The following is a 12106-nucleotide window of genomic DNA, read 5'->3' on the forward strand; positions in this document are numbered from 1 at the left end:
TCAATAAAAGTAAAAAAATAATAAGTGAGAGAAACAGAGATTGCTGATGACTTTCTTGCTGCCACCGAACATCAAAACAAATATCAAGTCAAACTATGAGCTGTGCTGTTTATAACTCTGATAATGATTAATAGTACCTTAATTGATAATTAATTGGTTGTACTTAACTATGCATTGAATTTGTATATTAAATTCAAATAGGGAATAGTCAATTCTTTTTAGAGTATTTTAATGGAATTATAAATCATAAAATTAACTAACATGTTATATAAGTTATATAAACATTTTTTTAAAAAAAGTTGCTCCTATAGTAATGCTTATAATGAAAGGCAAATTAATGTGATCTAGATGGCGTTAACTTATAGAGGTTCCATCAAATATTGTAAGTTTTATTTGAAAGCAACACTTTTTTTAAAAAATTCAATTTTTAGGTGTAATTAATTAATCATTTTTAATAGAATTTTTACACAATGTCATTAGAGAATAATTTTTGAATTGGTTATAAATTTATATAACATAAATAATAATATTGTAAAATTTTTTACCACATAGATAATAATTCATATTGACCACAGAAATGCTATTAAGTAATCATTTAGATTGTCATATGACATATAAATTTTATTGATAATGGTTAATAGTGATGACAAATAATATTTTTTAAAAAATATTAATTTCCTTTACCTAATAAAGTGTATATATTTATACAATATAAATATCAATGCTTTTAAATTATATACTATACATAATAGTACTCTATATTCCACTACAAGAAAAAGGGGCAACACTTACAGCTCATTTTTGTCAGTGTATGCCCCTTTTTTGTCACAATTTCATATATAGTAACAACGAACCAGTGTCACAGCTTTGTCATAAAAAATGTGATGCTAATGCATTTATACGTGTCACTAATGTGGTTGTCACTGAAAGTATACTTATTTGTGACAAAAAAATACATTGTCAGTATTTTATATTGCATTAGCTACATTAAAAATGTCACTATATGGGTCCAAATAATTGTCACAGTAAATGGTATATTGTCACTAATTGCAATTTACGATCTTGTCAAATCTGGTAATTTAGTTACATAATATTGTCACTGTTGTTTTTGTGACCATTTTGATATTCAACACAACAAATTTATTTGTGACAACACTAGTCTTGACACAATTTAATCCTGTTACATATTGAAATTGACACTGTTAATCTGTGATATTTTACATGATATGCCACAATTTTCACATTGTTACTTTTTATGATTGGCACTACATGATTTTCTTTTCAAAATTTGAAATGATGCAATTTACATACAACAAATAATCTATTATTACCGCCAAATATCTTTTACATTAAAATTGCACTACTAAGTACACCAAACAAAATGCCTAAGTACAATAAGCTTAAACTAAAATGAGGAAAAAAATAAAGGAGATGGTGCTTCGTTAGCCTCTAAACCTTCTTGATGTTGTAATGCTGCAGCATTCTCCTTGAATGCCTTCTATCCTCTGAAAGTACCACATGAGCTTCTTTTAACAGACAAAGAGCCCCACATTCCCAAATATGCAGTAGATAAATACCTAAATGATTAAAATGAATAATAATAATAAACATAAAAGACAATGTGAAATGGTTATGTGAAACTGGGCAACTACCATAAAGTGATGTCTTATAGATTTCCAATGGATAGAAAAGGAAATGAGATTATATATCATAGTCTCAGCCAAAAAGTTTAACCCGAAGTAAGGGAAAAAAAAAATGAAAAATGTGCTCCAATAATGTTAGAGACAAACAGGAATAAACAAATATAGAAAATCTTTTATTGTACTAAAACATTATATCACATGTTAAGTCTATATTACCAGAAATCCTTAAAATATCCAAATCAACATAGTAATAGAGTTCCAGATTGTGATCCACAAAAGGGAATATATTAATCTGAAAGAAGTATTAGAAAGCAAAGTAGTATAGGACCCATTAATCATCAAATAAAGTAAAATAAAAATTTAATTACAATTACATCACAAATGCAAACCTGAAAACTTTCTCGTCTTTAATGACTATCATGTCAGGAATGATATGCAGATTTGCATCAGAAATGCAAATGTAAAACATGGAAAGGATGAATATGTGAACAAGAAGTCTTCAAAATAATAGAAAACAGATAGGAGACAAGTGTTCCCGAATTTATTCTTACCTAACAATATCTATGCTCATCTCTGCAAAGCATGCTGTTAGATAAATCTGCATCATAGAGTGATCTAGCATCCACATATGCATACAACGTGTGGTACTTTGAATATTAAAAGTGAAATAAGATAGAAGATAGCACCATGGTGGGTCGGCCAGCAGTACCACTCCTATCTTGTGTCTTTCATTCTTTGGCCTTCAAGGCTCATGCAGTTTTTGGGGTTAACCTCATCACATCCACACCTCACCTGCATTATTATATATTTTATGCCTATATACCTTGGCCAATACCACATTTCAATTTCAATATTTCAGGAAGACCAAATGAATAAAAGTTTGAAAAGTGCAAGCTCGACAATGTTCTCCATACGTACACACACACACACACACACACACGAACATATTTTCCTTGCCAACAATGAAATAGTTCCACAATTCATACAAAAATAAATAAATAACAGAGCAATGCAAATTATATATTTGAAGATTTTGATCTCGCTAGGTTAACAACTAGACTTTTCTTATAATTGATGTAGGAACTCTATATGAATAAACACACATCAAACCCAGTAGAAGAGTTCGTCACCCACCCACCACCAGCCCACCCCCCCACCCCCGCACACACACAAACACACACACACACCAACCAAAAAAAAAAAAAAAAAATGCAACACAAAAGACTCTCTATAGAATAGCAGAGGAATATAAATCAATTTCATTAATCTAATAAAGCTTATAAGATTTCAGAAAGCCAAAAACAGCAGCAATATGCAAATCCATTAACAGGTGGAATTTCAATTACCAGAAAATTTACATCTACCAGCAATATGCAAACCAGAAAAAATTTGTATAACACACAGAAAAGGGCAAATCCATGCAGAAAATAGCAAAAACATGTGGAATTTCAATTACCCAATACCTCCCAGGCAGGGTTAGGCAATTCATCAACTTTCTCGCCCCGTACATCTTCTGAGTTCGCACTACTAGTCAAAGAAACGATTCCATTGATGGATTCCATCGAAAACCCATTGAAGTCTACGAGGGCTTCGAGGATTCGGCATAAGCCATCGACGAGGAACGTCTGGTACTCCTCTGTATAGGCCGTGAGAGACTCGATTGAGGGCAGGGGCAAAGTTTTTGAGAGACTTAAAAGAAAAAAAATTCCCTAGTTAGATTAGCGTTCGATGTTGGAGCGATAATGCTTAAGAGTTTGGAGATCTTCTTCAAGGTTCTGGGCCTCTAATGTAGTTGCGAAGACGATTCCACCATTGTTTTCTATTGCACATTGGACTGAGGGGGTTAGCTACTTGAGTAGGTGAGTGATTTTATGGAAGCTGATTTTGATCTTTGGGTTTCATACGGAGACCTTGGGGAAGGGAAATTAGAGAAGGTTTATGTTTGTGTGGGTGGGTATGTAACACCCCGTCCCAAACCACATCGGAATTCGTGCACGTTGACCGAGGTTGACCATTGACCGAGTGGGTCAAAAGTTGACTTTTTGTTCCAGTTAAAATTTCTAGTTGACCAGGGTACCGTGACGAAGTGCATGATGCCCCGAGTTCGTAGACTAGTAGCACGTCGAAAACGGAGCTACGGTTTGAAAGTTATGGGCAAAACAAGTCGTGGTGCAAACTGTCCAAAAGGTACCGGGAGTTGACTTTTTATCATTTTATAATTTGCTTTGACTTTTATATGGTTGTAAAGTACTCATCGATACGAGTTCATAGACTAGCAGTACGCTTAAATCGGACATCTGGTTAAAAAGTTATAGACGTGTGAAGTTTGCCGGATACCGTAATATTTTATTATATCTGGCTTAAGTGTACAGTAACGCCACATGTCAAAACCTTATTGGTCCACGTGGATGAACAGTGTCACCCATGGTGGCTTTTATTTGGCAAAAACGACGGGGAGGAGAGAGAAAGAGAGAGAAGGAGAGAGATAAACGACCGGCCGCCGGAATTATTAAATTTTCCGGCCGATCCTTGCTACACGCGCTGGTCAGATGGGAGCGCCTCCCCATTTCCTGCCAAACCCCAAAATCTTATGACCGCCGGTCGCCGGACGAGCCCAGATCGAGCCGGCGAAGCTCGACGGTGATTTTTCCCCTCCACCGCCGGCCACCGCCGTTTGACACCTTTCAGGCCACACGCGCCAGCCACCCCTCACCACCTCCTCATTTCCGGCCAGCCCACCAAATTTCACGGCCACCTGACCTCCGACACGTCGGGATCGGAGCATTTTCCGGTGAGGCGCCGAAAACCTTTAAACCCTGATTTCTTCGCCGTCCGGCCTCCATTTGCCTCACCGCCGATCCCGTTGGAACCCTCTCCCCTTGATCTACAAAACCCCCAAAAAATCTCAGCCATCGGCCACCGCCGGCGACGGTTGCCGGTGACCGTAGTGGCTCGCCAAAAATCACTGTTCCGATGAGTACCCAGTTGCACCGCCGGTTCCTTTCCACTGATTCCGACCCCCTGAATCCAAATCGGGGGTACTTTTCCTCCAATTCATGACGAATTGAGAGAATCGAAGAGTTAAGCCCCGAAAGCTTTCCGATGAGATTCCGGCCACCACCGGTCCGATCTCCCGGAAGTAAGACCGGATTTGTAATCATCGTCGCTCAAGCTTCGATTCGGTATATTACTCGTCAACTTTGGTTGTCGTTTGTGTTCGCTCCCCGGGTACCCATTTGGGAGTTATCCGATTAAAATATTAATATATTTGGTTTGGTGTATTGTGGATGTTTTAGGTGCACGTGCGGGTAGTGGAGTCGATCCTGCGGAGAATTTTGATTGATATACGTGCTTAAGGTGAGTGACCCACCTTCAAATTAATTTCGGGAATTAAATTTGTGAATATTTTGTGTGAATTGAATATTTGAAGTTTATATTCTATGTGTCAAATATTTAATTGATTTATTGTGGAAATTATTGGTGGATTTATTTTGATTAAAGAAAATATGCATTATATAAATTTATGCCATGTGAAAATTATTTTATGGTATTGAGGATTGTGGAATTCAATTATATATGAAATTCTTGTGGTTCTAACATTATTTTAGGCATGATTTGATTTTCAAATATTTCAAGGAAAATATTTGTTTATGTTGGTGACTTCAATTTTTATAAGTATGCCCATGGAATATTATGTAATTTAATTTATTATATTTCAAAAATATTTATGCCATTGGAAAAAAAAATTTGAATATTTAAATTGGTGGATTTGGGAGTTGGTGGATTTGAAAATCATGGAATTTATGACGATGATTATAAAGAAATTGTGGAAAATTTACGGGTTTAATTGGATGGAATAAAGCCGGTATGTTTATGGAAAATTTGAGATTTTGAGATGCATTAATTTATGATTTTTAGATGCACCATACACGTACTGGTGTTCTGATATATGGATGTGATTAGTGTGCACATGGATGTGATTAGCGCGTAGTTGGGTGTGAGTAGTGCGCAGGTGATTTATGGGGTTGTCCTGTGTTTGCCATCGGATGAGGGTAAGCCGCCCCTCCATGGCTGGGACACCTATTTGCAGTGGCGCGGTGGGATGCCACGCGACCGTATGCCAATTTCTCTCTATAACCTCCTGTCTGGCGGTACCTTGGGACATTGGGTACTGTTAGCACCACTGGTATATAGTGGGTGCATCAAGTGATTTTCAGAACTGGGATTTTAAAACAAATATTTTGAAATTATATTGGAATTAAGAATATAATTAATACTGTTTTTAGTATTTATTGAATGGGAATTTTAAATTGGTTTAATTTTCCCTTTACTTAATTATTCAATAAATTAATTTCTTTTAGTTATAAATTTTGGATGCTTGACTTAGTATATTTTATTTGATATTTAGTTGAATAAATTGATGCATTAGTTTTCGGGGAATACGAATAAAGGGTTTCGTGAAAATGTTTTAAAAGTAGAACTTTTCCAACCGAGAGAATTGTAAGGGTTTTGAGAGAAAATATTATTTCCAATTAATTATTATTTATCTACTTAATTATCGTGGTATTATAATTGTACAGTAGATAGGGTCACTCACTGAGATGATTAACATCTCATATTTTTAAATTCCGTTCCTCTAGGTACCAGGTTTGGTCGGTATTCATCCGGAGCGGACTTGATCTTCATCACTGTCTTAGTTCGAGAAGTACCTTTGCCTTCATTTATTGCAGTTGTAATACTTCTTTCACTCTTGTTGTATTCTATGTTTAATAGTAATTCATGAAGCTCTGTATACTGTCTCGGACATTTATGTATTAATTATGCACTGAGTTACTGTTATTCATTGGGAATACTGTAAATTTGTGGAATCAAATTGTAGTAATGTGGGAGGAATAAGGGGACGATATAGAAGTGTGTTTTCAGTGCAGGAAATTTGTGAAAAGTCCAACCCTTAGGGGAGGTTCTGTCGGATTTTCCATTGGAGGGTCCGGTAGGGTTTCCCTGGGATCAGGGCTTGTCTAGGGTTCCGGTGAGGAATTTTGGACGGGTCCTAACAGGGTGTGTATAAGTGAAGAGGGAAATGACACTTACAAAAAATTCTAGGATCCTACATTACTCAAAAACACACTAATTTGGACTTAAATGAGGTTATGGATGTGAAAACGCTGCGTTTTGGTTTTAATCCACATACTGACAATTTTTTTCTTGTAACTAATGTTGGTTGGCCAGTCAACTTCAGCATTTTGGGTGACAAAGCCAAAAATTTATCACAATCTTTTTGAAAATAAAGGAGGGAAACTTGGCGCCATAATTTTTTAGGCCCACAGTGACAAAATTATGTGACAAGATGAAAATTGTCACTAAAGAGGATGATATTGTGACAGAAATTTTTTTTATCACTGATGCAGTATGATACTGTGACAATAAACAAATTGTCGCAATTGCTAGGCCTTCAGTGACAATTTTTCTAGTGACATTAAGAAAATTGTAGGCGTTGCTTGTTTTTTTGTAGTGTTCACTATTGAAATTGCTATTAAATAACTATAAAAATTACTATATGATGTATGGATCCACAGATAATGGTTAATAATAGTTGCAAATAAACATTTTTTAAAATTAATTTTTTCCTTTAGCAAAATGATTGGGCTCAACATTTCTACGGCCACTCTACCAACGCTAACGGATTTCTCCATTGACAGGGATTGGCCTTTTTTGTTCTCTTTCTCTCTCTCTCTTTTTTTCTTTTGTTAGTATTCATATTCCGCAATGATATTGTACCATTTTATTTAAAAACATTAACAAAAAGATAAAAGGAATGAGGTTAAAAAAATAACAATGGAAAATGAAATGGGATTTTTTTTCTAGTAGGACAGAAAAAGGGTTAAAAAAAAAAAAATCTCAATTCTACCGATAGATCTAATTTTGGACTTAATCAAATGCAATTTGTTTTTTTGAATAATCAATTTTTTCATTCCTGTTGTGATAAAAGAATAAAATAAAAAATAAAAAATGCATGTCATCTACTCCATAATTTTGAAATGCTATCGTACTAATAATAAGAAGAAACTTGTTAAGAAGAAAAAAATAGAGAGAGAAATGAATTTAATAATAATACCCGACCCCAAGTAAGGTCTCGGATTTTTTTTTTTAATAACTCGTTTTAGTTGAGTTTTATTTATATATTCTGTTCAACGTTTGTGTTCTCATTTCCAATCACAATATATTGTCTCCTTATTTAAAATACAATTATTTCTCTTTTTCTTTTTTTTCGTCTATTTCTTAGTACTGCTTTTTAAATAACATCATACCATTAGTGGAACATAAATAGGATAGACATATGGGACAAAAGATTCTGATTCCGAGTGGCATTACTCGAAATGAATGATACCATGCCAATTGGAAGTTTGGGTTATATGATATATTAATGTTATTATTATTATTTTTTACTTTTGACAAGTAATGAGAATTAGTATTTAATAATATGAGTTTTGCTATAGAAACCTTCTTATTGTAAACTTTAAATGCTTATTGTGAGTTTTACATGAGGTCATATATCCCCCCAAAAAAAAAAAAAAAAAAAAAAACGTGATTTCTTTTTCGATTTTCTTTATTTTGCTTTAATATTATTATTCATGTTTCATTCAATATGAAAAAACATATTGGTTAACCCATAAAGCCAAATCTTAAATTTTTTAATGTTGAATGTTTGTTTCATATTGAATAAAAGATCAACAAGATTATTAGCGCAGAGATGGAGAAATACAGATGAAAAACATTAGAAAAATCATATCTTTTTTTTTTTTTTGGGGGGGGGGGGGGGGTCAAATGACAAGTGAAGCTTACAATAAGAAGCTTTTTATACCATTGTATATATTATGTACTTTATATATGAATATAAAATAGAATAATAGTATTGCAAAAAAAGAAAACAAAAGAAGAAGAAGACGTGAAAAATACATATATATAGTTGTTTTCTACTAGGTGCGTCAAATACATTATTTTGTTCGACAAAAAATTAATAATATGTAATTTATGGATGAATTATATGTGATCAATGGGCTGTCTGACAATGTGATACATCGCCTAGTAAAATATTATTCTATATACATATATATCCTCTTATCCTATTTGAATGCATATATAGCTAGATGGCCATTGACTTCGGGTATCAAGCTACTTCTTCTTCTTCTTCATCATTCAAAGAAACCATACATATCTATTAGAGAGAGAGAGAGAGATGGCAGAACTAGCAATTCCAATGATTGGTGGATCTGGTCTCCATAGCTACAGCAGAAACTCCACCTTTCAGGTACATCTCTTTCACTAGTTTCTTATAGTCTTTCAAAAATCATGAATCAATAAATTCTTAATTTCCATAACTTTTTTTGTATTATAATTTGTTAACATGATATATATATATATATATAATTATGCTGACTCTTTTATGAATTTAAACTTTTAGAATAAATTATTTGTACTTTAATTTCTCCATTTCAATTAAAATCTTTTGTCCTCAATATCCTGTTCCACCAGTTATATAACGTGCCGTCTCACTTGAAAAACTATGTCAAACAGTATGCTTTTTTAAATAAGGGATGGCATTATATCGCTGATTGAATAAGAAAATGGGACAGAGGATCTCAAATGCTCCCTATGTTTACTATATTTATGCATGTGTAAGATCTGACTTCTTTCCTTCATTATTGATGGATTTACACGCGATGATACGTAGGAGTTTTGATGCGTGTAGTATGTATAATTTGTTAGTTTGATATACAAGGTTGTGTATTTGCAGAGAAAAGGAGTTGAGCTCGCCACAGAACTGATCAACAAGGGAATTGCTGAGAAGCTTGATCTCAGCAAGTTTCCTTCATCAAACGCCTTTCGAGTGGCCGATTTGGGTTGCTCAGTTGGACCGAACACATTCCTCGCCGTCCAAAACATAGTTGATTCCGTGGAGCTCAAGTATAAAAGCCAAGGACTCGCTGACCTTCTTCCCGAGTTCCAAGTCTTCTTTAACGATCATGCCTCCAATGATTTCAACCAGCTTTTCACCACGCTTCCTCCGGAAAGGAGATACTACGCGACAGGCGTGCCGGGTTCTTTCCATGATCGACTATTCCCGGCTTCTTCTCTGCATTTTGTCCACTCTTCCTTTGCTGCTCAATGGCTTTCAATAATCCCAAAAGAGTTGTTGGACAAGACCTCTCCTGCTTGGAACAAAGGGAGGATTCACTACCCGAACTCCGCGATCGAAGTTCGAAAATCTTATGAGGCTCAATTTTACAAGGACATGCAGAGGTTTCTTCATGCTAGAGCTCATGAGATTTTGCATGGGGGTATGATGGCTCTTGTCCTTCCTGCTTGCCCTAATGGAACCCCTCATTCTCGAGTTCTTCTCAACAAGACAACTGAACTTCTTGGGCTTTGCCTCTTGGACATGGCCAAAAGAGTAAGGAATATTTATATGAATTTTGATCATCTTCCTTCATAAATTCTTGATAAATTGGACCTTAGTTATGATTACCTTCTTTCATAAATTCCAAAAAAAATTTTTTTTAGGATAATTAATTATCTGGAGCTAATATTCTCTCCAAACAAATATGGCAAGTGTCGTGTCTCCTATGTTTACATGATTAAGGTCCAATTTGTAATTAGAGAAAACTTTAAACTTCAGGTAATACATATAAACTATTTTAATATATCTATTACTATATTTGGTAAGTCTAATTTATAATTAGAGAAAACTTTAAACTTCAGGTAATACATGTAAACTATTTTAATATATCTATTATCATATTTGGTGAATTTAATCTGCAAATTGCTACCCAATAAAAGCATGCATAATGCTTGCTTTTTCATTAAGTTACTTTATATAACCTAGGCAAACTATTCGGAGAAAAGGAAGAGTCTTTTGGATTTTAGCATCATTTAAACATTTAATGGTTTTTTTTTTCCTTTTTTTTTTTTTTTTTTTTTTTTGTTGTTGGTTGTTTCGTCTAATCATGTCTTTCTAATGTCTATAAAAGTGGTAGATCATCTTATTTTAAGATTTGTTTTTTTCCCCCCTTTTTCATTTTATGTTTGAAAAATGCCTAACTCTCCTAATATTTCTATGCTGCTAATTTCCTGAAACAGGGTATTATAAGTGAAGAGAAAATAGACAGTTTTAACCACCCACAATACAATGCAACTTTTGAACAAGTGGAAGAAATTATGGATCGAAATGGATGTTTCAGCATAGAAATAATGGAGGCCTTACCTTTGGAAAAGCCATCACCTATGGCCTTCTCGTCTGTACTCCGAGCTTTCTTAGAACCACTGATAGAGAAACATTTTGGACCTGAGATTTTGGACGAGCTGTTTGATCTATTATGCAAGAGATTTGAAGATTCGTTCTCTATCATTGATCCTGAGGAAACAAATGTCTCTCTATTTGTTCTACTCCAACGTAAAGCAATTTAGAAAATGTGGGTTTCGAGGGATGAATAAAGAGATACAAGTTCTTTAATATTAGTACGATTGTATTTTTATGATTTCGAGTTCATGAAAGCTATATATTCCAGTCCAGCCTGATTCAGCCTGAAGCTTTCAAGCTGAAGAGGACATGAAAAAGGACTCCAGCTTATAATATGTTTAGAAAGTTGAAGGCAATAAATAAAAGTGTGTGGTGCAATTAGTATTAAATTGTCTTCTCTGAATTTGAATAAACTCTATTGTTATTACATATGAATTTCCTAGTAGTCCCATAATGAGAAATTATTCAATACATAGTGTGCATTAATTTATCTAATACATTTTTTTTTTAAGTTATCTTTATATTGGAGATGGAGCAATTCAAACTTAAATCATGCTTAAGGAAACAACCGTTTTTATTAACTAAATGTCTCCTAAAAACCATTTCCAAAAATTAAATTTAAATAACTAATTAATTGATTTACTTAAATGAACTAATGAAATGGATAATTGCCTGCCCCCTACCGTATCAACCTATCTAAAAAAATTTGTATTTATTGTAAAATTTATTCCAAATTTCAGACTTTATCCATTTAAACATTATGTATTGATTCTTATCAGTAGTTTAATATGCATTAATTGAAAAATATTCGTGCTTAATATTTATTTTAATTAGTATTTCGTTTTTTGGAATTCTGATTCTGTAATTTGAATTTGTTTGTTTTTAGATTTTCTTTTTTTTTTTAAATCTTATTTTTTAATCTGATTGTTATTTTGCTTAAGTTTAAATTTTTAATATTTAACTTTGTAGGTATTTTTCATTTTCTAATTCTAGCTAAATATAAAATAAATAAATAAATCTTATTTTTTAATCTTATTGTTATTTTGCTTAAGTTTAAATTTTTAAATATTTAACTTTGTAGGTATTTTTCATTTTCTAATTCTAGCTAAATATATGATGTAAATAAATTAACTGTATTTACTCATTATTAGCCCGGTCCAGTAAT

The 12106-nt window shown here is 33.5% G+C and overlaps 1 protein-coding gene and 1 long non-coding RNA gene across 3 annotated transcripts; one reads left to right on the forward strand and one right to left on the reverse strand.

Moving 5' to 3' along the window:
- Nucleotides 1-1308: 1308 nt before the first annotated feature.
- On the reverse strand, nt 1309-3477 carry LOC125422410 (uncharacterized). 2 transcript variants are annotated; one of them, XR_007241030.2, is made up of 3 exons: nt 3107-3477; nt 2195-2435; nt 1309-1577 (listed from the first exon to the last, which is right to left on the reverse strand). It is a non-coding gene; the product is annotated as an uncharacterized LOC125422410 (long non-coding RNA). The 2 variants fall into 2 exon arrangements; XR_007241029.2 differs by having other exon boundaries at nt 3100-3477.
- Nucleotides 3478-8870: 5393 nt separating this feature from the next.
- Nucleotides 8871-11258, forward strand: LOC107418725 (loganic acid O-methyltransferase-like). Its single transcript, XM_016027430.4, has 3 exons — nt 8871-8952; nt 9439-10095; nt 10782-11258. Exons 1-3 carry the CDS (start codon nt 8881-8883, stop codon nt 11106-11108), a joined length of 1056 nt encoding a protein of 351 aa, XP_015882916.3. The 5' UTR covers nt 8871-8880; the 3' UTR covers nt 11109-11258.
- The last annotated feature ends 848 nt before the right edge of the window (nt 11259-12106 follow it).

The sequence above is a fragment of the Ziziphus jujuba genome, chromosome 2, assembly GCF_031755915.1.
Source record: "Ziziphus jujuba cultivar Dongzao chromosome 2, ASM3175591v1".
NCBI lineage: Eukaryota > Viridiplantae > Streptophyta > Magnoliopsida > Rosales > Rhamnaceae > Ziziphus > Ziziphus jujuba.

Excerpts from the sequence above, each read along its gene's own strand:
- LOC107418725 (XM_016027430.4), top strand. The coding sequence starts at position 8,881 with ATGGCAGAACTAGCAATTCCAATGATTGGTGGATCTGGTCTCCATAGC. Across the intron at positions 8,953-9,438 it reads GCAGAAACTCCACCTTTCAG|AGAAAAGGAGTTGAGCTCGC; the intron begins GTACATCTCTTT and ends GTGTATTTGCAG. Across the intron at positions 10,096-10,781 it reads TCTTGGACATGGCCAAAAGA|GGTATTATAAGTGAAGAGAA; the intron begins GTAAGGAATATT and ends TTCCTGAAACAG.